Source organism: Hydractinia symbiolongicarpus, chromosome 8, assembly GCF_029227915.1.
Source record: "Hydractinia symbiolongicarpus strain clone_291-10 chromosome 8, HSymV2.1, whole genome shotgun sequence".
Classification (NCBI taxonomy): domain Eukaryota; kingdom Metazoa; phylum Cnidaria; class Hydrozoa; order Anthoathecata; family Hydractiniidae; genus Hydractinia; species Hydractinia symbiolongicarpus.
The window spans coordinates 22,903,793-22,931,380 of NC_079882.1; the positions used below are offsets into that span (position 1 = coordinate 22,903,793).

At 40.2% G+C, this 27,588-nt stretch overlaps 1 protein-coding gene across 3 annotated transcripts in view; it reads left to right on the forward strand.

Annotated features, from left to right (window-relative positions):
* The window catches only part of LOC130654176 (receptor-type tyrosine-protein phosphatase C-like), a 61,856-nt gene that overhangs the window by 15,927 nt on the left and 18,341 nt on the right, over nt 1–27,588 (forward strand). For 2 of the 3 annotated variants that reach the window (XM_057456715.1, XM_057456716.1), the window contains one exon: nt 2,679–2,841. In XM_057456715.1, coding sequence (XP_057312698.1) covers nt 2,679–2,841 — 163 coding nt within the window. Of the gene's footprint in view, nt 1–2,678; nt 2,842–27,588 lie in introns of those variants that run through there. The other variant, XM_057456717.1, reaches the window with a different exon arrangement.

Sequence of the window (27,588 nt, forward strand, 5' to 3'; positions counted from 1 at the left end):
GCATAAGTCAGAAAAAATATAAAAACAGAAAAAAGACGGTAACCTCGTGTTTATTCTTAATTGAGTGGTTAATTACGGGCGTGAGCCGGAAGTAACCCCTGAAAACCGAAATTGTCTCAAAAAACCTCCGCTGACAGCTATTCATCGCAATAAAAAAATTGAATGTTCTCAGGATTAAACGGGGGTTAAAATAAGCGTATTTTACGGGCCCATATATGACATATTTAATACAACATTTTTTTAATTCCTAACTGGCGGCGCTAGTTATGCCGCCAGTTATACCTGTCGCCGCTAGTTGCATATCACTGTCGCTGCATATCACTGTTTCATTTGATAATGTTTTTGGGGACTTAATTTCGCATTGTCGAAAAATTGATATACTTTCAAAACGGGTTAATTTATCATTTTCTGAAGATTTCGAGGTGGGTGATGGTGCAACCAAAGATGTGTATGCAAAATGTTTTGATGAATTTTATAAACAGTGTGAAGGAGAGCGTCATAAAGTACCAATAGCAACTATGGACAAAAATGACCTTGAAACCTTTGGTAAATTAATAACTCATGCCTTTATCCAACATGGACTTTTTCCATTACAAATATCCAAGGCATAGATCGAATATTCTCTTTATGGAAATGTTGATGATAATATAGATGATATATATATGATTACTAATTACAGAAACTTCGTTTTATGCTTTACAATAAATTATACATTTCTTCTGTAAGTACTTTAAACAGTTCTTTTGCTTCCGTTGAATTGGGCAAGGTCATCTGTTTTTCATTCATTTTATATTGCAAGTAGTTCCGACATTACCTCAGAACACCCAAACAATAATGGCTACTGAATATGTGTTTCGGCCACTGCAAGGTCGTTAGAATTTACTGAACATTTATAGTCCTCTCCACCATCCCTTTTAGGCAAATGGTACAGCACATTAGGACGGCCGGCAGGACTTTCCGAATTCCTAACTTTGTGTATGCGATAGTTATTCCATAACGAAACAGTCTGATCTAAGTCAGTTTGCAATAACGTGAGATATGCAAAACGCTGGCAATCTAGATGGTAATCAATGCTCGTGTCTAGCGTACCTTCGTCACACAAATCTTTAAAGTATCCAATAGTTATATTATCCAATAGTTACAGCGGTTTTTCCTGAATTGGCACCATCAAGATTCTATGCGCTGATTTCTAGTGGAAGGACCATATCGAAAGCTTTTTTCACCCGAAGAATCATCTTTGCCATCTCTTCGAAAGAATCTTTGCATTCCACCGACAACTACATTCTCTGACCCGTGATCAGCTCAAATGCAATGAGAAGTTGATTGCAGGCGCGTGACACACTTTAGGAAATAGGCAGCAATTATTTTAGGATTATTATTACTTGCGCCGTCATTTAGCCAAAGTATTTTTCGACTCCAGTCATCAATTGCACCATGGATTGCAAATCCGAATGGCTTCAACTTGTGATAACCGTCCCATGTGCCAAACAAAGTTAGGACCACGGGAAAAATATTTCCTTCTTTTAAAACGATGCTTACTTCATTCCTCAACACCGGATGGATCCATAGCCTTCATAGTCATGCGCACGGTTTCTCGATCTACATTGAAGCCATCAGATTGGAGTTTCTGTGTCATTGAACGATACCCAAATCCTTCCCCTGAGCCAGAAATTTGTCTTTCGATAGCAATCAATACCGAATTTGTACTGGATGGTTTGTATCGCCTAAACAAATTCATACTTCTTAATACGCGGTTGAGTTGTCTGATCCCAATGTGCACATCATGTTTTGTAAATAAAAACGTTCTGATTTCTTCATAAGATAATCCATCTAAAAAGTACTGTCTGATCAAGCACTTGGTTGATTTACTGATAACCATTCCAAGGATCTGAAATTGAAAATCAAAATAAGTTATAACTTTTATAACGACCAAGTTGCCACTAAATAGCACAAGAGTTTAAAATATTGTTTTACGTCCAAATAATCACCTCTTTACTTGAAACTTTACTTGAATCAAAAGGCCCCAACGTTTTCTTGTAGTGTTTACCAGCATTCGCGCATGCGCCCAAACACAAAATCACCTGGAAGGCGTTTAAATGGCGGCATAACTAGCGCCGACAGTTATAACTGGCGGCATAACTAGCGGCGACTGTTATAACTAGCGGCGACAGTTATAACTAGCGGCATAACTAGCGGCGACAGTTATAACTAGCGGCGACAGTTATAACTGGCGGCATAACTAGCGCCGCCAGTTAGGAATTAAAAAAAATGTTGTATTAAAAATGTCATATATGGGCCACCGTAGTATTTTGTAAAAAAAATATACATTTGTTTTATATCGACACACACAGAAAAAAAAATCTCATGTCAATATACATTCAGATATGAGGTTTCAAACCTTCAAACATAAAATACACACATCGGACCACCGAATGGACGGGAAAGAAGACGAAAATAAAAGAGGCGCTTATTACGCCCTCGTGAGATAATTTTGCGTGCTTAAACGTCAAAAGGGCGGGACGAATAAATAATATCAGAAAGTTATTCTCGGAGTTTTGTACTCCCCAATTTTAAAAGAGAAACGAATATATACTAAATTTAAATCTGCAACGATTTTTAAATTTATCTATCGTTTTGCCTTTCAACAAAACTGCCTAAAAACATACTATACGTTTTAGAGATTTAAAGGTAATATGGACAACTTGAACGTAGTATACAACTGGTTTACAAAATCGATGGTAGCTACTCATGTTCAATTGTATGCAACGCGTATCAAATTACATAATGATCCATTGGCTACCGCATGTGTGCGGATGGAACTTTATGGATGCTTGCAGAAAGGTAAGTAGGGTTAACAATTCTGATTAGTAGCCGGTTGTTAAGACAGGAAGCTAGGGAGATTACGCCCTAAAAGAATCTTTTCTGAGTTTTTTTTAGCATTTTCATGCTTCGCAGACTTCCTTGTATCAGTAAATATAACATGATGCCGAGATGGTTTAAAACTTTACACCAAAAAAGGCAGCCTAATTTTTCTCTGTTGTTAAATAAAGGTTAAAATTGACCAGATAAACTAACAACTGAATGTATGTATATGTCAAATATACTTTGCGTTCATATACACGCATTATTTTATAGATGGCTTGAAATAAGCATATGGAATAAAGTAACAATACAGCATACACATGATTCAATAAATCAGCCTTTAAAACTCCCTTGTTCTGCATAGTAAAATTTCCTTCAAAACATGCTTATTGATACAACAATATCTAAATACTAACAAGAATGTTAAATATTTTTCTCTATGTATAAATCTAAAGAATGGATCTATCTATTTTAACCTGATATCCCTATCTTGATACTCTTATAAACTTGTTTTTGACCAAATGACAACAATAACAATAACAAAGGATGGAAGTTCGAGAAAACTTAGTACTTTTAAAATAAGTACTTTTTTGTCCTCTTAAACTGGGTGCTTGAACATTCGTTTTGTTTATATCACATAAAACCCACCATAAACGTAAAAACATACTACGTTGCGCGTTTTTAAATGTTATAATATTTTAACACCCAATGAATTATATTACTTGTCTCTGGCATAAAATATGGCACAATCACTGTAGCTACTGGTTCGTCTTCTGCATTCTCCCTGTTACCCTTGCTGTCGGTTTTGTTCTCGATTTTCTAAGCCTAAATTACAAAATGCAGCTAAGTCTTAGATTCCTGAATCTGATTCAAATAATCTTGAGTTTCGCTAAAAGCATCATTGAATAGTGCGAATTTATCCGGCTAATTTTGAATGATTTTTTTTAAAAAGATACATATAGATGGAAACATTAACCTGACACAGGATAGCTCGATACCAGGCACCGTGCCTTTCATGGATAGTTGTTTTACTAACTGATACCAGAAATCTTCGAAGCTTGAAACATGCAGTGTTGTTGCCTTTTATTTTATACTTACAAGTAAAGACAGTTATAACTCGCAAATTTGAAAGTCTAGTAAGTGAGCGTGGTTCATTTGTGTTTCACTCGGGAGTTTTTGTTCGATGCAAGCATAGCGTTTAATTAGCCGATGATCAAATTAAATTTCCTTGTAAGTAGTACATTAACCCAATCTGGAGATACAGTCGCTGAATATTAGGACTTTAAGTCTAGTCTCTGATCAAAGGAAGGTGGCAACCTTGCCAGAAGTAGTCACAACTCTATTTAAATTGCTGCTAAGTAAAGATTATAAGCCCAGTATAGTCAATATAAGTTGGATTTAGCTGTAAGATTAAATGGATTATGAGGTTTAAGTACCACAATTCTCCATAAGTTTGTCCAAAAATAGTCTATATACCTAATTTATCGCGAAATTTCGTAATATCTTTTTTTAAAAACTATTAGAATGCCTGATTTCTCAAACTTGAAAAGTATAGCCGTAGGTAATACAGAATTAATTGTTTGCTAATTTAACCAGACCTGTCTTATCAAAATTCCATGGGGAACGTCAATCAACGCAAAATGTTTAACAGAAGCAATGGTTACTACTTATATACTTGTAAATGTGATTAAATTTCAAATATTTGTAATGTGCGTACAATAAAATAAATTTAAAAAGCTCAGAATATAGAAAAATAAGAAAAATTTCAGGCTGATCATGTCAAAAAAAAAACACAAAAAAACCTCAAGGTATAGGCAAATTAACATGGTTCTGACCAAAAACGTGCATATCAAGTTTTGATACAGTACATTCTAATAATATTTTCATAAGAACAAAGTATTTAATGTATGTATATACTCGTATTGTTCACCTGACGGTTAAATTTTATGCAACTAAGTATCACACCGTTCATTCTGTTTCAATAAAAAATTTTCAATCCAATTCAATGTCAATTTATACCTGTTAATGTGTAGGTATTATGCATATATCTTGAAATTTTTTGTATAACTCGATTTAGCTTTTAACATCTTTTAAGACAATGTTTTTGTCCAAACATAATAAAATTTAATATGTCTGGCGTATATCGATAAGTAACTGCACAGTTAATCGATGTTTTCATCTGGTATGACTTATGGTTTTTTTATATCAGTAACTTGGCTCGCATATACATACATGCTGAGTTAAATATATCGTGATTCGACACTTCCATACGACGTTCCTGGTAACACTGATCTGGTTTTCTAATACTGATTAAAGTTAATTCGAAGTGCATATTTCAGTTGTCAGATAAGAAAGCAGTTGAGTTCAGAGCTTGCATCACTTGAATTTGATCTAAATACTAGCAAGTCAAAACTGATAGTTTTGAGAGAATTCCTTTATATGGCTAAAAAAAGCGATTTATAATCTGTGTGGTTAGCTAGCTCATCGAAGGTATAGCTAGCTACCCTAACCATTGCAATCCAATCATTTTACAAGCTAAGAGTAGCTCCTAAATATAACATTTAAATAAGATAACTAGCCTCAACTCGGTTTTTTTAAAAAAAAAAATTTAAGTAACGAGTTTCCAAAGACCGCTATTTTTACGTAAAAAAACGTGGTGTATTACACCAAGTAAATGTAAAGGGACACTTTATCAACATTAAAAATTTACAGTTTCATTTTGTCCATAAACTATGGCTAGCCATCGTCATTCACTTTAAGGTTATTACAAAGGGAAAGAATAAACATTAACCAGGGTCGGATTTAGCTATGTTGTACTGATGTAAATACACCAGTAAAAATTTATCTTCAAACAGTTAAAGTATATCTCTGTGAGCCTGTTGTTTTTTGATTATGCGCCCGAAGTGGCACGGCTCCGTATCACAAGACCAAGGGAAGCGAAGGATCGTTTACGAGCCTAGCTGACATCGAGGCCTTTGTCGAAAAATGTGAAATGCAGCGATTAGATCTAGGAGATAACGAGTTTTGGGGGAAGGCGTACTTGCCACCAGAAAGAACAATCGAGACCCCAGGATCGTACGAAGGGAAAATAGTCTTCCAGCATGTGCAGATCAAGATCATCTCTACAAGGGAGCCCCTGTTAGGTTGTGGAACTTTACCAGACTGGTTGCGAAAAAAAGGTGCATCTACAGCTTCGACAAAGAAGATGAAAGAACCGACAATTTGTGTGTCTGGAGATGCCTGGTCGTACACTCACGTGAAGATAAGAAGCAAAAAGAAAAGTACATTTCTCGGCCAGCTCTCGCACTAGCACGCGAGTACTACGAGAATCCCAAACTACAGAGGGAAGATGTACGTGCTACGAAGCTCGTTGACTTTGAGGGGATAGCGAAGCGCTTCAAGATTAACATCAGAGTCTTTGAGCCCCTGAAAAACTCTGAAAAGGCACCCTGGAGACTCGTGTACGGTCAGAATCAATACAAAAAAGATTTAGATACGATCAACCTCGGCATGTTGGATGGACACTGTTTTTACATTAAAAAGATAGATGTTTTAACGCAACACTGGAAGTGCATGGTCTGCAAACAGCGATTCATGCAAGTCTGTCATCTCGCAAGGCACACAAAGAAAGAGTGCGAGGGAAAAAAGCCGACTATCATCTGCCAAGGCAAGAAGGTCAAGCGCATGCCTAGCAAGTCAGAGAAGGTCTTTTACGGTGAGGGCTTCAGTTATGACGCTTGTAAATGGCTCGAGCACATGTCGAGGGAAACTGGAAGGCACATCCATCACGCGCTGTGTGGGCATGGAGGAGAGCGTGTGTTACGAAATAGTTTTGGGGACGAGGTCTACAAGGTAGACGGCTATGAGCCAGAGACTGAGACGGTCTATGAGTACCACGGTTGCAAGTGGCACGGATGCCCCTCCCAAGGAACAAACACGAACAAAAATCGATATATTGCCACCAAAGCAAAGGAGGAAGGCATCCGAAGACTTGGCTACAACCTAGTGACAGTGTGGGAGTGCGAGAGCCCACCCAAAACTAAGATGTACTTCAAGAAAGAATTTCGACCCTACCCTCACTACATCGTGTTTGATTTCGAGGCCCTCATGCTCCCTCTGAATCAGCGGCAAACAGCAGACCTGATGTATATATCGGAGCATGTGCCGGCCAGCGTCGCCATTCACGATAGTCTGAACGGAGATCCAACGTTCCTGGAGCACGATGATCCCAAGATCTTGGTTAAACGATTTGTGGAGCAGCTCGAAAAGAGACACGCCCACATCGTGTATGAAGTGGAAAGGATATACCCAAGACCCGATGATTTTAACATGCTTCCAGACAAGACTCAGAAGGCATGGAACGAGTGGGTAAACCAAGTGGCCGTGATCGGCTTCAACAGTGGCAAGTATGACCTGAACATGATCAAGCGGTACTTAGTCGATCAAATTGTCAGAGACGATAGTGAAAAGATAAACGTGGCGAAGAAAGACAACGACTACATGTTCCTCACGACCTCGAGGTTCAAATTTCTCGATATCAAAAAATTTCTCGCTCCTGGTCTGAGCTACGACCGATGGTGCAAGTCTCTGGATTGCAAGCTCAAAAAGCTGGTGTTCCATACGAGTGGCTGACGAGCTATGACAAGCTAACCCACGTCGGACCCGTGGCGTACGAGCACTTCTATAGCAGTTTTAGTGGGAAAAACACCCTCTCTCTTGATGAGTACGAAACATTCCGTGCAGAGTTTTACAAGCGAAGTTGCGTCACCATGATGGACTGGTTGCGTGAGTACAATTTAGCCGATGTGGAACCCTTTATCGAAGCCGTGGACAAGACGAGGCAGCAGTAATACGACGACGAGATAGACATTTTGAAAGATGCGGTAGGCATTCCAGGTGTGTCGATGCGCTACGTCTTGAACAAGTCCAAAGCTAGAGCTATACGCGCCAGGAGAGCCGTGCAAGCACAAGTGTAAGGTAGACTGCTACCAAGGGTCTTGCAAGGCGTGCAAAAAGCTGCAAAAGGCTTGCACTGAGTGTACCAAAAACGAAGCGTATGGACTGCTTCAAACGGGCATGGTGGGAGGGCCTGCCATCGTGTTCTGTAGGTACCACGAGAGAGACGTGACGGGTATTAGATCCCACATCTACAAGGAGCCACGGAAGTGCAAAACTGTTCTGGGGCTTGACGCGAACATGCTGTACCCGAGTACGTTGATGCAAGACTTTCCTTGTGGAAAGGAGAAGCTGATCAAGGTGCCTACACCGACAGCGAAACACAATCTCGAGCTACTAACACAAGGTGTGCAAAATGGATCCCTCTTCGGTTTTGCACAAGTCGACATCGAAGTGCCGAAGGAGCTGTATGACAAATTCAGTGAAATGGCTCCACTGTTTGTCGTGAAAGAGATACCCGACGATCAAATCCCCGAGCACATGCACCGTTACCTGACCGCCACAGGCCGAAAGCGTGTTCCAGGTACGCGTAAGCTCCTAGGGTTGATGAAAGCTGAAAAGATCCTGCTCTATACACCTCTGTTGAAATGGTACCTTGACCATGGCCTGAAAGTGACGGCGTTTTACCAGTTCCTCAAGTACAAACGAGGTAAACCGTTTGCGTGGTTTCCGGAAGAAATTGCCGATGCACGACGACAAGCAGATAAAGACCCCGACAAGCGCATCGCGGGAGATACGGCCAAGTTGAGAGGGAACTCGTTCTATGGGAAAATGATCGAAGATCAAGCGAGGCACGCGAACACCACCTTTACGAGAGATGAAAAGAAGGTGAATGCAGCGATGAGATCGCCGTACCTTGAAGATCTTGAAGAGATAGGTGATGCTTACGAGATCCGAGAAGGAAAGAAAAAGGTGCATATCGACAGAGCGTAACAGTGCGGTATTGCGGTGTACCAGCTGGCCAAATTGCGCATGCTTAAGTTCTATTATGACTTCATCGACAAGTACGTGGATCGTCGAGACTTTGAATATATTTACATGGATACGGACAGTGCCTATTTTGCCATCTCTGGAGAAGAGTTGCGAGATGTCGTTCGCCCTGAACTGCTTGACGAGTACGACAAAGACGTGAAAAACTGGCTCGTCGCCGATAACTACTCGAGTCGAACAGGAGGTCTGTTTAAGCTTGAGTTTATAGGTTTTAGAATGATCGCTGACTCAATCAAGTGTTACTTTGTGGAAGGAAAGGAAGGCACAAAGTTTTCGTGTAAAGGCATGTCGAAGAAGCAGAACGCTATGACATGGGAGAGGTATAAGAACGCGTTGAATGGCTCTATTGACACTGCGAAAGACGTAGGTTTCCGGGTGCGCAACCAGGGGATGGTTACGTACGAACAAAACAAGCTGGGCCTCTCGGCGTTTTATGATAAGCGGAAGGTGCACGCTGACGGCCTACATACCTCCCCTCTTATGTTGTGAATAGTGAGGCTTCCCCGTCCAGAGTTTTGTGAAGTACCACTTCACAAAAAGTAACAAGATGGAGGACAGTAAAAAATGTACACAATGTAAGCGACCCCAACCACTAGACAACTTCAAGATCCAACGCAACGGGCAACGAACGAAATGGTGTATCAAATGCCTCGATGTTAACAAGGCGTGGCGGGAACGTACAAAGTGTCCGTATCAAAAACGAACAAGACAATGCCCCATATGTGATCACCCCGGGTGTCAGTACAACCGTATTAAAGCCAGGATTCACGATGCTCTAAGGTATGATACGGAAATAGCTTCTACAGAGTACCTGGGGTGCGGTATTTCCACATTTATCGGTCATATCCAGGATCAATTCAAAGACGGGATGTGCTGGGGAAATCGAGGGCAGTGGTAGTTTGATCACAAGGTGCCACTAAAATACAGAGAGAACGGAGAATACCCCAGCGATGAGGTGCAAGGCTCCACTATACCAACATGCAGCCTATGTGGGTCGCGGATAACCAAACGAAAGGCCGTCGATATATATCTGAGTAAACTAAGTCGCGTTGAATAGTTCTTTTTTCTCTCGCAACTTTGAGTCACTTCTCTTCAGAATAAAGCTGTAGAAACAAGATCAAACTCATTTGCCTCATCCATTCAAAAATTTTTATCATTTTTGAATAAGCAAGAGGTTTTCTACATGATGCGCAAATGAGCTAGCCGGTGATGCGTGAATTTTCACACAGGTAGTACTCAAGGTGATACTGAATAGCTTATATACGAAGCTCGAATTATAGTAAAATTGTGGGAGCAGGCTTAGGTCCTGGATGAAGGTTATGGGTGCGCGGGCGAGAGCACGTCCTAGCTGGAAGCGGCCGTCTCGCCCCGGTTTCTCCCACACTGTGCCACGACGGAAAAATTGTGCCAAATGATGGTTGAATGTCAGTGCAAGGAACGGCCTCTGAAAGTGCTCACTTAAAAAGGTGGGTTTCGTTAATGCGTAGTAGAAGCACGACATTCTGTAGAGAGTATAAAGAGCAAGTATGCTAAGCCTGTAAAGCAGGACAGCACTGAAAATTACCTCGGATATGCACGACATTCTGTATAGAGTATAAAGAGCAAGTACGCTAAGCCTGCAAAGCAGGACAGCACTGAAAAACACCTCGGATATGGTGAACCAAAGGCTCTGAGTGGTATACTCACAGAATCAAAAACCCTCTGGGTTCAAACAACAACAACAACAACAACATCAAAAACCTAGAGGGTTCCCTTGCGAGGGTTTTGTTTTGAAAAATAAAAATGATGAACAACATAGGCCTCACTGTAGCAATAATCCTTCCGTACGTCTTGATCGTGCTCTACGTTTTGCGCTATAGAAGGGTATTAATAAAGATGAGTGAGATTACAGCTATATTTGATGTTGTAGACACACCTGCGGAAGCCTTTCAAGCCAAAGAAAACCCGCCAGACAAACGCCAAACCTTGAAGGATCGCATCTCTTACCCCAAAAATGTACCGAAGGATTTGTCGACAAAGCTCCTGAGGAGGCGATCGACAAGGTGTACGCCGACTATGTTCAACGAGAGCTCCACGAAAAGGGAAAAAAGACCACCAAGTCACTATCTTCACATGCGATTAGCATGTACGCGAAGGCCGTAGGTAATGTTGTTCAACTTGATAGTGCGGAGGGTCTGAAAAAAGACATCGAGGAAGATCCGATTATCAAGGACTCCATGGCAGATTTGGGGATCGTTGTGTACTCTGCCTTTGAAAAATTTCTAGCGCCACTATTGGTTGCTGCTCATACCATTAATCACACTCAGCTCTCCGTGAAGCATGTGTCCAAGACAGATGAAAAGCGAGATGATGAACAGCAAGAAAAAATGGGGAGCAGTCTATCAAAGATACGCATGAGCAATCGTGAAAATATTGATAGTGTAAGCAAGGGGAAAATGAATAAAAGCACGGTACACAGATTGGTGCAGCATTTACGGTGACTCCCACTCACGCGTTGGGTAATCCTGACACCAGAAGCTGATCGCTTTCCACCACAGGCGTGTAATTTAGTAAGGACTTCGTATAAGAACGCGATAGGAAACGCTGGCAGAAAAGGTTTAAAGGCCTCCAGATGTATTCTTTGAATGATCAAGATCTAGCCGTCTAGATGTAAAAAAGAAGTGATTTTTGTACGTCTCACGACTTACAAGATAAATGAGTGAAGAACAAACACAATCTAGCCTAGTCATATCCAAGAAGAATGAGGGTTTTTTATTTATTTATTTTTATTATTTATTTCTTTATTTAAAGTTGGATCCAGTATAGTTATAAAGTACTAATTTACACCAACTATCAAATTAAAACATGTAAATACTAAGTGATAAAAATACAAATAAAATACTAAAATAAATCATCGATTGATCCCCGAATGAGCAGCACAAAGTTTACATTGGCAGTATATTTCAACGTGCCTGATAACAGATTTGAATTCTTTTAGATCTGTCACATTTTTGACACACGCGGGTAGGTAATTCCAGGCTAGGCTAGCGCGAAATTGAAAAGAATTCTGCCCGATACTGCTTTTAGAAGGTGGAATGACCAGTACAGTACCACGCCTAAGACTGTAAGTAGTCTCTTTCTTTCGAAAAATATCCCACATTAGTTCAGGGTTCAATTCATGAAGACACTTATAAACTTCAGTTAAAAGGCTTTTCAGATTTCTATCATGGATAGGCATCATACTAGATATTTCCAGTATTTCTGTATAGGTTTTCTGCACCAGACCAGTTTTTGCACACAACGCTCTTTTATGGGTTGCCGAAATGAGATTGTGTGCCTGTTTGCTGCAGAACATCCATACAAGGGGGCAATAATTGAAACAAGGTAAAATAAATGAGTTAAATAATAAATCAATCTGATCCTGTTTGAGAAAATTTCGTATCCTCAGGAGTGCTTTTGTCTTTGAGGAAGCACTTTCGCACATCCCTTTAACGTGAGGGTAAAATGAAAGTTTTTCATCCAGAGTAATACCTAGTAACTTAACTTGTTTTGATGGACAATAGAAGATGAGCCAATGTGAATGCTGATATTGCCAACATCAGCTCCCAGAATTATCATCTGAAACTTGCTTGGATTTGCAACCATACCATTTGAGTTGAACCAGTTTACCACTTTGACTATGTCAGAGTGCAAACCTTCTAGAACAGCAGTAATGCTACTCTTACAACTAAAAATGGTGTTGTCGTCGGCAAAGTTGCAGATATCACCCTCTAATAACAGGAACAACAAATCATTAATAAACACATTGAATAATATCGGTCCTAGGACAGAGCCTTGAGGAACTCCTAACAAAATTTGTAACCACTCACTAACCGAGGAGCCTAACCTCACTCGATGTTTCCTGTTTGATAGATAGCTCAGTACAAGCTTTAATGTATTAAATCCAACGCCATATGCCTCCAGTGTTGCAATTAAAAGACCAAAAGGGAGACAATCAAACGCTTTGGATAAATCCATCAAAACCGCACCGACTTTTCCAGATTTTGAGAGACATTTTTGCCACTTTTGAAGCATGTTTAAAATAGCATACTGACAGCTGTAACTCTATCGAAATCCACAAAGATATTTAGACAAAAAGGTGTTGAAGAATGGTAACAGTTGTTTGGCAAAAATTCTCTCAAAAACTTTGGAAACAGGGTCGTGTTGCTGCTGGCAAGAGACTGGCTGAATGGAATTGCAAAAACAGGGCTGACTTACAGAAGAACGTGGGCAAAAGTACTTCGCAAGATGATCAGGAACCTGTCGCATGTCCTCACAAGTTCCCGGACAGTGCATATCTCTATGGCGCCGTACTTGCCGCTTGCGTGGTAGTCTATTACAATGATCAAGACCTAGCCGTCTTGATGTAAAAAAGAAGTGATTTTTGTACGTCTCACGACTTACAAGATAAATGAGTGAACAACAAACACAATCTAACCAAGTCATAACCAAGAAGAACGAGGGTCGTGTTGCTGCTGGCAAGAGACTTGCTGAATGGAATCGCAAAAACAGGGTTGACTTACAAGAGAACGTGGTACTTCGCAAGATGATCAGGAACGTGTCGCAGGTCCTCACATATTCCGGGACAGTGCATATCTCTATGGCGCAGCAGGTATTACCGTACTTGCCACTTGCGTGGCGTCTATTACATACGTAAGCAACCCGTAGCGGCTCACCAGCCTGCTGAAATCCCAGAGCCATCGCCTAGCGGCCGTGTCAGCAGAAGGGCGAAGCCCGTCTCCACAGGAGTACGTGCGCCTCAACCCACCCGAAAGCAATACCCTGAGCGTCAGCCTGATATTGACATTTTCAAGATGAAATAAGATATAATAAATGACAACCAACGTAACACCCATGCAAAAAGAAGTCCTCGACATGATCTATGAAACAGGCGTGAACCTAGGATTCACGTTTACCTATGCAATGACCGGGAAGAATTTCCTGGGAATTTCTAGCCCCAGCACCAAGATGGATACTAACGACGTGTCGAGGCTCGCGGGAAATGGCGGTAGCAAAGGGTTGGATCCCTGCATCTATCGTACCAAAGCCTAAGTAAGTCTACATGGTTCGTGTCTGCCCAAGGCAAACACGAGTGAAATAAAATGGCTCTGAACATTGTCAAGGAGCCGCATACGGCAATCTTCACGGGAACCACCTCGTGTGGCAAGACGCAGCGTGTCCTGGATTTGCTTACGAACCAGTATAGGCAGCATTTCGACAACATTGTCATTCTCTGCCCTACAATCCGCTGGAACAAGACCTATCAGGAGAGATTCTCGCTATGGAGGGATGACTACGTGTTCCTGGTGGAGCCCAAGGAGCAGCTGTTCGAGTGGATCCAAAAACTGTCGTCATTGCTGGCGGGCGAAGAGACGTTGTTTATCGTTGACGATATGATAGCCGACGAGAGTCTCGACAAAACTCGTAGTGCGTTGCTAGAACTAGCTGTTTCGGGTAGACACAGAAGACATAGCTTGTGGCTGCTAACACAAAGATATAAGAAGATCCCAATAACAGTAAGGGATCAAATGAAACAGTTTTTTGTCTGGTATCCGAAGAATCTGAAGGAGTTTGAGCTCATTCATGAAGAGAACGATGTAATTTCATGTAGGGAAGAAATTTCCATTATTAAGGCTCAGCTCAAAAAGTCCAAGCACGCTTGCTTGTACGTAAGACTTGAGCATCCTAGAAGTTACAAGATTGTTGGATGCAAGTTAGACACTTGACATATAAGAAAAGATGGATAATGAGAGCGTAATTAAAGCTGTGTATCAAGCTCTTTTGAGAGCCCATGACAGACTGATAGATGCTGTGCATGATGACGATGACAGCAAACTGGTAAACACGACTCGGGATATTGAAGAGTTATGCGAAAAATATCCATGGCTTCCTCAGCTTGGTGTTCATTATTGGATCTACTAATTTTGTGACATTTTGCGAATCACAAAAAACTGTGGTTGAGCCTTGGCGTGAATAGTGCCTGCGCTCGAAGACTAGCGTGACTCAAAATTTTTGTAGCTACACGAGGCTACAAAAATATCGTCAGCTTACCACTACTTGACATGCTCCGGAGGTACTTGTACATCCTCTGGAATTTCCATCAATTCTTCTGAACCAAAGCTCCGCTCTGGCCCGTCTTGCAAGTAATATAGCACACGGTTGTTTGGTTGCTGCTCGATGCGATCGAGTCTATCAGTCTTTTTACTCCACCAGGCGTCAGTAGCACGTCTTCTCGCATCTCCATGCTCCTCGCCTGGTTCCAACAGGTAGAGATACAGGCCTGTTTCAGACAATGGCTTTTCCTGCCCGTCAGGACGGAGCCGCAGGCGATCAGGGTACTCTTGCCCGTCAGGACGGAACCGCAGACGATCACTTTTGAGTAGAGGTACCTCATCCGTCTTGATCGTTTTTGACGGCTTCATGCCGATCATTTCTGTCTTGGTATTGTTCATGCTTTTCACGATGGTGTACAAGTGCTTGACCCATGTGGTACTAGTCTCTTCAGAGACCATCTCTTGTGCATCCTGGGACTTGAACAGTCTCTTCGCAAGCACCTTGTTGTAGCTCTCCACAAAGGCCGTGAAAGTATGGTGGTACTTGGTAGTTGCCCGCTTAGGTTCGACCCCTTTGCCCTCTAACAGCTTCGTTACGTCTGACTTGAACTCACTACCGTTGTCGCACTGGAATATCTTCGGATAGCGTAAAGGTCCTGCTTTGTAAATGTCCTTGATCATGTCAGCGACTTCGCTGGATTTCTTCGTTCTCAATGGTCTAGCTACCTTGTAGCGCGAGGCTACATCGATCCCTGTGAGGATATATTTGTACACGTTGCTGTAGACTTTGTCATGAGGCATGTAAAGCAAGTCAAATTGGTGCATTTCATTAGGTTTTTTAATGGTAAAATGCGGGTAATCAATCCTTTTAGGTCTTCGAATATGTCTAAGCCATAAGAGTTGCCTAGACAGCCAGTGTACGACTTTCTTTTTAGGTAGTCCACTCTGCTCAGCGAGCAATTTAACAGCCTTGCGACCAGTCCAGAGATTTCCAGGGGTATAGTAAATACTGCTCAATTTTTCTACCTCCTCTGTGGGAATATGTGTTACTCCTTTCGACATGTTTATTACATGTCGAAAACATTTTACATATAACTCCTGTGGAGACGGGCTTCGCAATTCCGCTGACACGGCCGCTAGGCAAACTTGTACGCTGCAAAACCAAGGAGGGCTAAGGATCCAACGATGAACGTCAGCTCGCCGTCTTGTTGTTGCTTGGAAGGTGTGTAAAAATCGGATAGTTTTGGAGCTTTTTCGATCGTTGCGATATAGTACTCCCTCATACCTTCATCGAGCTCCTTCAAGCTCTCTCCAGCTTGCCTTTTAAGCTCTCGTTGATGGTTATACCAATCGATCTCTGCCTGCCGATCTCTTAACCACTGTTGCTGAGCTGCTTGAAGTTGTTCAATTGCTTTATCATGCCGTTTCCGTTCCTCTTCGCCATGGCCTGATAGCTTACTGAACACGAAATTTGATCCGCTAAAGGCTAATGCATTAATCGCAGCACCAGCCACAAGAACACCGATAGTTGCTATTTATTTTCAGTATTCCACAGAGTGATAACGGCCGTCTAAGATGTTCAGCTGAGCATCCTGAAGTAGTAAAACGTAGCATTTAATATTCCCGGTTGTTCCGTCTGCCTTCTTTGCCATATGCAATGTTATACCGTCTGACAATCTCTGTAATTGCCTTCCGGAACCGTGGAGAATATGATCAGGTGATGCTCGGAAATCAACAAACAGGGCGTATCTCTCTGTGAAGAACTGCCCAATCGTCACCTCCGAATCGTGGCTACCGAATAAGTTTACGATCTGCTCGAGGTGATCTTTCGGGAGCATCGCGTGCGTGTGGAGCTCATTAGGCTCACCCTCGTCAGTGGGGTAGCGCAAAACGACTATACCGTGACATCATAGCGCTCGCGAGACCCTCGTTTATAACCTTGTCAAACTCTAGTGCGATATTAGTGATCTTATACGCGGCATCCGGTGCTTTAGCTGCGGTATTTCCAACAGCTGCCGTACCTCCATCTTTGATAACGTCACCATATGATGCAAAATGTATAACGAATTGCAGCCTGTCATATAATCCTGCCTGGCAGAACGGCAAGTCTCGTGTCAATTCAAACATTTTTCCTAGAGGAATACAAAAGGTGCTGCCATAGGCTGCGACGATCGCTTTTTCCTCGTCCGTGCCTGCATGATCAGTCGCTTTCACCTGTAGGGCGCTGATTGTACCGTCGTTGGGATTGATCCCCTCTAGGATCAAGTTGTTTTCCCGATCAAACTTGGGCAACCATAGGTCCTTGTAGGTAGTGAGCACCCTGTAGTCGCTAATATTTTGCACCTCGTTTCCATTCAAAGTGATACAAAGATTTTGCACCAAGGATTTACCTATATTGCTGACGATAGTGCGCTTCGTGTTTGTTCCCGTTAGTTCCAGATCAAAAAGTAGTTTGATACTGCCTGGAAAAATTACATCGTCCTGTCCCATGTTGGGGATGTCAACATACAAGTCCTCGTTCTGATTAATCGTACTAGGCACATGACTTACTTTTACACGCTGCTTCTTCCCTTTCATCATTGTTTTAATCTCCGCCTAGGGACCGAGCTTAGTTCCGAATATGTTACTCATGCTTTATTATTAGCTGATTTTCGTTTCAAATAAATGCAATGCCGATTAATCCAATATACAAAGGAGACGAATTTACGCCAGAGGAAAACATTCCAGACGAGAATGGATCTTTCAGTAGGCTTCAGCCTGATGCCTGCTCCACGCTAACGCCAGATCAGGAGCAAGAGCAGGGTCAACGAGACACCACGACAAGACAGAAGGAAGAGCTACTAAAATCAAAGGTCGACGATCTTTACGAACACCTTGGTGAGGAGCAGGGGCAGCCAATCGCGAGATATTACAACGAGTTTGAGGCACGAGGAAACCAGCTTCTTTTCGATGGCATAAAGATCACGAAAAGGCATGGTGAATTGAGGAGCGTTGCCGAGATACGGAGGCGGTTAGGTACAAATCGCTTGCGAGCCATGGGGTTTACCTACTATACTACACCAAACAAAGGCAGTAAAGCAATGGCTGAGAAACTCCTTAACGAGATTGTTCACGTTGAAGAGAAGGCCGATGATATCGAAATGATTCCGCTGCTCAAGAACGTCCTTGATGAAACGGAGAGCCTGATCGAAGAGACTCCCTTTGGCGCCAGCGAAGCCTTCACAGAGCGTGAAAGAAGAGGGCTCAACCTCGAGCTTCAAACGCTAAGGGGTAACCTGAAGCCCTTGAAAAGCAGGATGATCTTCTACGACAGCGAGATCGCCAAAGTAGAAGCCAAGGTGAAAAGGCTTGAGACGAAGAAAGCTACACCTGGAGTATCAGAGGAGCAGCAAACTATCTGGAACAAAGACATTGCAAGGGCTAGGGAAGATCTAGAACGACTCCAAGATTAAAAGGAAGCAGTACGAGAAGCACACGGTTTACTATTATCTGACACTCAGAGCCAACTGAAAACAATTAAGGAAACGCTGATGAAAATCGCAGAAGGCGATAAATCTCTGGCTGAAAAGCTTAGAATCCTGTTCAAGGAGCAAGGGATTACTATAGCAAGCATCGTCTCGGCTGTTGGTCTACTGATTTCCACCATCGTACTCGCAGTTACAGGTGGAGGTTCCGCAACAGGCGCAGGAGGAAGTGCCGCAGGGAAGGGCTTTTAGCAAAAACAGCTGGAAAGGCTTGAAAATTTTTTGAAATACCTGGCAGGTAAGGCAGGTGCGGCGCTACCAGGGATTATTGGCACGGTTGTCTCGTTCTTTTTTAGAGTAGCAGCAAAAGTTGTTGAATACGCAGCCAAACACCTCTACATGACAATCGCTGCTGCCGTCGCTTTTGTTGTGGCCTACGTTGGGAAGAGAGGCAAACTATCGTAAATATTAGTCTAATGTGTTGATCAAAACACACTAGGCTTTTATTTCTTCAACCAAATGTACAGTAAAATAACGCCTACCCCAGTTGTAATTAAGGCAGCTTTGTTGTCATCGTGTTTTTCGGCCTCTATTGCTAGCGTAGTCTGCGTCTCCACCCTGTGCTTCTCATGTTTAGGGATCACGCTCACATGTGGAGGGCGGCGCTTAATATCAACAATGATGTCAGCCTGCTTCGCGTTAATCTTCGGATTTATACCGATTGAAAAATAATCCTTGCTAATCAAAATTTTGTTCGTGAAATTCACAACATTTCCAATATGAAGGCTCATGTCACTTGGGATCATATACACGCCATGAGCAACACTAAAATCCACCTTGGACCGCGCATATTTCAGCACATTTTGAAATTCGGCAATTTCCTTACCCGTGTCGCTAGGTCTAATTATCACGTCCTCAAATGTCGTCAGGTACAGGCGTTGAGCATCAATTGCGCTGCCTTGGTTTCCAATGATTCCAGATCTTGCATTTGCCCGGCTTTCGAGAATTAGGTAGGCATAGAAGCGCACGCTTTGGGATGTCCGTTCAATACCAATACGAGTGGGGCCTGGGATTTTTCAATGATCCAGCGACTCCACGAGTCCTCGTCAAGATAGCTAGGGCCTGAACCAGGATAATCTTTGCGATGAAGTTGCCAACTATTAAAGATGGTTTCGTTCCTCCACTCCTGCTCACTACCAGGTACTCCAAACTCGCGAGCCAGTTGCTGGAGTTTTTGTTTGTTGAAGGGGTTGTTTAGACGTCGAAATCTAACTGAGCCCGGTAGAGAAATGTCAAGCTCCAATAGAATTTTACAGATTTGGAAATAGGCGTGAAATAGATACACGGCACGAACCATAGGCAACTCGGAGGTAAGATGCTGCATGGAAATACCGCAAGCAGATGTTGCACAGTAGGTAGCAAAATTAAGTTGAGTGGACCAGAGACTGAAAGCCTGGCTGTTCCACTCCTTCACTAGCCCGCTAGTGCCAGAATGGAATTCATAGTCGACAAAGATGTCTGGAAATTTCACCCTGAACGCGGACCCTTGAGCATCAATAACGATGTTCTGCACTGAAAGGCCATCCCCTTTAGTCTCTCCAAATATCTCCCATGGTTGGGTGCATACTTTTGTTTCGGTTTAAGTAAATGCTCATCGTTTCTTTAAGAATAAACATGAGACAGCTGTATGTCACGGATATAGAGAAGCCTACGATTTTTGACGATTACCTAGGGCAGGACACGAGAATTGCCCTGAAATCGATAAGTATCAGGCCCGTATGGCTGAGCCTTTACAGCGACAATGAATTTGTCATTCGTAGGACAGGGCCTGATCAGACAGAGACTAGAATTGAAATTATGAACGGTCTATACAGGATAGAGGATTTGGCAACCATCGTCAACAGTCAGGCAGGGGACAAGATCAAATTGTTTGTATTAAAAAATGTACTCTGCAGGCTCCGTGTGAATGACGGGTATACTGTGGTAATCCATCAACAACTTCAGGGGCTTATGGGGTTACCCTACGACCCTGCAAAAAAGTACTTTACCAAAGGCGACTATGACAGCTTCTACAAAACTGACGTGTACCAAAGATTGAGACTCGTTTGCCCCCAGCTGGATGAAGACGATTGCCTACTCGATAGGAAGAAATCAAAAATGCTTGCTTTGCTTCCCACCAAAGAGTTAAACGCATGGGGAGACATGCTTACATGGAGTTTTGACACTCCAATCTACCTTCCTTTGAAAGGCTCAACAGACAGACTGGAGTTTTGACTCTCCAATCTACCTTCCTTTGAAAGGCTCAACAGACAGACTGGAGTTCATGCTGACGGACGAGCATCATCATGAAAAGACCGTTTCGTTCGTTGGAATTACGATGCACTTACTCATAGAATAAAGATGAGTGACATAATGAAGTTATATCCGAGCTTACCAAGTGCTCCTGAGCATGAGCCTGAAGAAAGTCAGGTATACAGACTCAAGAAGATCGAGGAGGTGGAACAGTACTTGCGTGGTGAGATCAAAGAGCGTGACAAACTCGCCAAAAAGTTCAAGATGCATGGTACGTGGGTTAGATTCACTGATCATGGATTGTTAGCTGTAAGTATTATAACTTCAGGTGTTGGGATTGGTAGTATGCTGTCCGGAATAGGTGTACCACTAGCTGTGGCGATGGGTGGTATCACGATCGCTGTAGGACTAGGGCAGGCAGGTTTACGGAATGCGGGGAAGAGCCTAGACGTTAAGTCAAAGAAGCATGAGGGCATCAGACTCTTGGCAGGGACTAAGTTGAACTCCGTTGTCGACCTCATCTCAAAGGCTGTGGAGAACGGTGTGATTAGTGATTATGAGTTCACCCTAATCATGCAGGAAAAGAAACGCTACATGTTGCTGAAGGAGCAGGTCCGACAACAAACGAAAAAGATCGTAGATTCCATCAATGATCGGGAGCGACAGCAGCTTGTCGCAAAGGGGCGTGAGGAGGCCAAAGAGGAGCTTATGAAAAAACTTCAATCTGCGCAGTATGTCAGCGCTACTTATAGTCTCCACCTGCTTATTCGTAGATCTAGTGTATTGTTCAAAACACTAGATCACCTACACAATCTCGAGCACTTCTCCCGTATCTTGAACTATCTAGCTGTTTTTTAGCGAGATCCCTCAAATATTGTTCAAGATTTTTCTCCCATGCAATTTTAGCACAAGGCTCGCAGTACGGTCCGTCCGTTTGTGTCGACGCATCCTTATACTTGACTTTGCGTATGGCTTCGACAAGGTCTATTCGCTTTAACATAGAGTACCCTTTGAGACATAAGGCTTTAGCTTCTTGTCGCAGTTTATCCATTTGTTTATGTGAACCACGCCAGGCTACATTCTACATGGAGATATGACGGCTGCCTTTCGTTGTATGTGGTATGCGATCTAGAGTCCACCACCACCCCCAATTGGGACACTTCAGATAAAGGCTTTTTGTCTTCCTCATCTACTTGCTTGTTTCCCTTTTCTACTCAAACAGATTTACGCATGCGCGTTTGTTGATGTCAGCAGTTTTGTCGAGTGCCGTCATTTTTGATGATGTCACGTGGCGTGTTTACGCATTTGAGGCATGATAAAATCTGTGACGTCACAGATTTTTTAGGGGGTCTAAAAGCAACGTTTTTTAATAGGGCTTTGACCGTGGAAAACCAAAAACCTCCTTTAATTCCTCCCCTACTCTAGCTCATCTTAAGTCGGATTTTGTAAATTGGATATTCCAAGTGCATGTAGCTAGATATTTAGTAGAGCTAATAGTTAAGTAAGGGACAATGAAAGAAATAAAAACAGATATACGTGGGATGGAGAAGAGCAATATTCAGTTAATTTTGTGGCGAATTTATCTATATGCAATTGCAGGATGGTACATTTTTTTCCTTAATTTATTCCTAGCGTTTATCTTTATTACTACTCTCCACAAACCTTCTTACATTTTCTTATCAAAACGTTGTAAAATTTTGACATTTTAAATAGGGACCAAGCTTAAAATTTTCGTTTAGTGTCTTTACATCTTCTTTACTGAATGGGTTAAGCAAATTATTTGTTTTTGTTACCTTAACTTTTAGTGATTTCAGTTTTCAATTAAATTGACTTTAGTTTTCAAATAAAGTTTATCTCGTCTCACCATGTTGATTATAAAGTTTGTTGTGATGTTAAAATACCTGATTAGTTTAAATTCTCACGAAATTAAGCTGATTGGTTTAAGAACCAATGTAGTGGCGGAATTAACTGTGACTAATTTGATAAACAACGCCGCTTTTTTTCGTTATTTGATTTGACAAACACTTTCAGGTTACATTCAGAAATATGTTTTTAATTCTTAGCTGCAACGACAAAACTTGAGTACAGTGGTATGAAATATGCATCTATATACCTGACGCTGAAGAAAATGTAATGTAATAAAATGTAATATTTAAAATGTAAATTAAATGTAAAATGTAAACTCATTGACTCAACAATATTTTACGTACTGTAGTAGTAACAGCATTTTAAAACCACTGTTTAAACTTCTCTGAACTTGAAAAATATTTGTAATGACTAACAACAACAGTTTTTTCATGTTTAAATTCCTTTTCCACAACATACTACGAGCTTACAACGATGAAGTTTGTTTTGTCAGCAGTGGCCTGTTTATATGTACAAAATATTTATTTAGAAATTTTTTAAGTATCTATTTGTTAAGGGCTTGAAAGTCAGTTAGAATGATATATAGGGCCGTGTACTTTTAGCGAACGGTTTTACAGATATTTGGTTTAAAAGCTTTTGATAACGTCATCAACCTATATTTTCCGAAGTGGGTGACACCCAGGTTTGGGCAATTTACCCAATTAGTTCAAATGTGGCCCTTAGTTTCCCAGGCAGGGGGTGACGTCAACTATATTACACTTCTTCGTTAATTTCAAAATGATATTAATGGCAGTGTAAATTACAATTACATCGTGCCGTAACCTCAAAAAAGTTATCAAATGAGACAAAACACTTTTGACTACTTCCGTCTTTACCGATCATCGAGGGACAGAGGCACAGTTTTCGTCTCTATAATAATAGCCGTAGTTTGTTTAAAATGGTTGCGCGCATTACAACCAAAGCACTATAATGTTGTGTGCGCTTTACTCCATTTCCAACATGAACTTCATACCTGTTCCAGAGTTCTCCAATTATTTAATTTTTGTAGCTAGATAAGGTAACAACTGGACTTTTCTTGTGTTTTTAGTTAAATCGAAGTTTCAGCAAAGTTTTTTTTTTCAAAATACGGTATTATTCGTTCTTAGCCCGCTGTCATGATTAAATTTTGAACTTTTATGGAGACTTATGCAAAATAAAAAATATTGGCCGTTTGTTTTTTCTTTGATAGAATAACAACAGTTTGTAAACGAGAAAGTTATTTTTAAGAAAGTAGGTTACATTCGAAACACTATTATGGTGAAAGCGCTTCACTTGATTTGCGCCATACTATATATCCATACTAAAGCGCGTTTCTTATCAAGCTCTCCTCGGCGCGTTCAACAAGAGTTACTTGTGGCTTAACCCCGCGATTCGACGGCGGGTCTTCTGATAGGGTCTTCCTAATAAGAGCCGCAAACTGTGCCACACATCAAAGTGGAGTGCTTTAGTTCATGCATTCAGTATGTCATATATCGAGTTTAGCGCTTAGTGTAGTGTGTTATTCAACAAAAACTATAGCCAAAAAAAAAAAATAGTTTACAACCCATTGTTACCCCCTCATAGCAAATTTAAAAATAGTATTTGTTTATAAGTTCCTTTTTTTCGGTTTTACCTAAACAAATTTTTAATAGCATGGCCTTCTTTTTCAGTTTTAAATCAGCCAACCGTAGTGAAATACGAACTAGAACGCGATGCAATGATTTTGATTTAAACGGATGATATTTTCTCTATCGAAAGAATATATTTCCTTTAAGTTTTTCAAAGTTGTTGAGGATCGTTCGCCGTTTCTTTTAAGAATGTTTTGTTATCTTCCTTTCTTACCTACCATTTTTGACGGAAGCAGAAGTTTTGGATCAATGTGTCTCTATAGTTCATTTTCTTTTAAACCTCGTGTTAACCATGGCGATTTTCTCCCATAGCTTTTTACTGATAATTGGAGCATGTAGGTTTGATTTTTTTAGTTAGATTACTTCTTAATGCACACCAAGCGTTGATTGGTATTTGCACGGCGTGACCAACCTTTATTACTTAAGCCTTGACATAACTCATTTGAGTCGTACTTCAAATAATCTCTATTAAGTTTTCTTTTTGATGCAACGTTATGATGATCGCTTAGCGGGTGGAAACAATTTAATCCTTTTTTGGCTTTCGAATCTTAAATTATTTTTTAGGAATTATCTTTGGGTATTTTTCCAAAATCCAAAACTCTAGTTATTATTTGCAAACATTTAAGAATCTTAAAACGTGATTGGTTTAAAGATTACAATCTTCCTTAAATCCAACTCATTTATTCGTTAAGCGATGATGTAATGGTTAACTAATTTTTAAAGATGGCTGCAAATGCAAGGTCGCTGTCAAAAATGAGATTTGTGGTTGACAAGATTTTTCTATACGTTTTAGGAAATATAATATAATTACATATAAATAGTAACATATAATTTTAAAAACTAATGTATAATTACAATCAGAACTCCTAAATAATGTAGTTGACTAGCTAGCTTCCTAACCTTAGTTGGTTGGAAAGTTCCAGAAACGATTTCTTTAAAAAAATTGAGGCCCATCTAATAAAAATGGTATTATACACATAAAATTATCATAAAATATCTCATAGATTTCCAGCCCCTTAGAACCCTTTTAATTAAATTGCGTTCCTAGAAACTCCTGGGTCGTCATTATAACCACATAGAGAAAATATGGTGGTAAAATTATAAAACAAATAATTTCAAAAATTTGATGAAATTCTTTATAACTATGTGTGCACACTTTTTTAAATGTTTTGTCCTAAGCCTCATGACTTAGAGAATTGACATTTTGAGCGTGTAGTGCTTCCTTTAAATTTATTAAACAAAAAATAATAATACTTTAATAAATCCATTAAAAAATGCCATGAGATAAAACATGATTGGACAAATAAGGAAAAAAAAGGAAATATTCAATGAAATAACAATGTACCTTCAGGAGAGATTGTGTGAAATTGCGCTCTTTTTCCGCCAAATTTAATTAAATTTTAATTTACTCCAAAAAATGATAGTCAAAAAATACTTATTTTTGATCCCTGCCAAATTAAATTTCCAAAATTCAGAACGGTTCGCAAAATATAAAAAAGTACCTTATAGTATTAAAATTCAAGTTATATAAAAAATAGTTATTTTGATAAATATTACATATTGTCTTGCTGAACAAATGTTTAAAACAAATTACTAAATTAAATTATTTCTACCTCTTAACCCAAAATTTTAAATCTTACGATTTGCAACACATAAATTGTAAGTTAACTAAAATCAGTCATTTTTGTCTATTGCATACCGTTCTCTCGCAAAGACATTTAAAAAGATTATAAATAAACATATATCCCGCGGAAACATCCACTGTTTCATTTGTTTTCTGTGGCTCGAAAAGAATAAAAACGGCGATTGAGATCACGGGGGTAATATTTATTACGAATAGCGTATTAAAATAATGCATTCACTTAATTTATTTTCTAGTTGTGGCTAATAAATTAAAGTAATTTAATTATGTAAGGAAGTAAATTAATTTCTGGAATTTATTATAATCTATAATTAGACTTCAGATTAAACGATTTCTAAGAACTCGCAAAAAGATCAAAGGAATATTGGTAACCCTTTTGAACAGTCCTTTAAATTTACCCTTCGCAACAAAGTGGCATTTGATATTCCTGTTTTCGTAACATCATTTTCTAACTCAACGGGGGGTCTGCGCAGAGATAGACAGACGACGGCTAATATTGAAGAGATATTAAATTCCACAGATCACAAAATTTACCACTCTGACACCCTAAACTAATGTTTTGTGTGAACCTTTTAATTCGTGACTGTGCTCTTCGTCTAATGTGAAAAAAATGAAAACTCTAGCTATGTACGTTAGTCTTCAGCCATTGAGATTACGATTATTATAGCTTGAGCGTTTATGTTTGCTATGCTTAACTACATTTTTCTTTACAATGTCAAATCATGAAGGGGAATCTTTTTTATAAACCATTATTGTCATGTACAAAACTTTGCAATATGTTACCATTGTCGATGCATATATTTAAAGGTAATTTTTGCAGAAAATATTCTTTTAAAACGTCTGTGCGTCTGGATAACGTCTATAAAAAAATCTTCTTCAGCTCAACATCCACTTAATATGCATTTTTAATTTCTTCTGTGTTTGCCACAGTTTATACAAGATTTAGCGTGCAATAACAATTCGCCCAACTGCCCACAAACTATGAAACACGAGTCTATTATATGATTATATGACGAAAACCATTACAACATATTCAGATAGAGAATATATATTGTATTTTATTCCTTTGCATTATAACAGCCCTTCATTGTTTCATTAACTTCACACAACATGCTTTTTAAATATTCACACATCCAATTCAACTCCATTTTTACACAATAAACTCACAAATTGATATTATAAGTTGATATGATCATTCATTTTTCTAAATTTAGCAAGTTAACTGAGAGCAGATTTAACTATCTATATAACTAGAGAGAAACAACAGATATAGCAATCTTAGCTATGCTTCTTATAAACATTAAATTAAAGGAATATGAAAACAATGAAGTGTATAGCTACAAAAAAAATGAAATTATTCCATTAACATTATTCCCTATCGCTGCCATCTTTATTAGTATAATTATACGAAATTAGGGCAAGGCAAATATGCAAATCAATGATTATTAACAAAATATAAAACCTTATAACTCATTAAAAGTTGAACAAAATTGTACAAAGTTAACACACCATAAAAATAAAATCAGTAGATATATTCTCTGCAGGCATTTAGCAGGCACATATAGTGACTTTATTTTAATGAGCAGTCAATGCATATAACAACCTACATCCATTTCCAAAATGGCCATTCTCCTCTGTTTTCGCATGCGCGGTTGCACCACTTCGTTAGGTTTATTTACATACCCACATTGAATATATTCTCAAACTTATGAGATAAGATTAAATTTCATACGCTTTTTGGTACTAACACGCCTTTATCCGTCAAGACGTTAATACTTATTCTAAATTTGCGCCTGTTT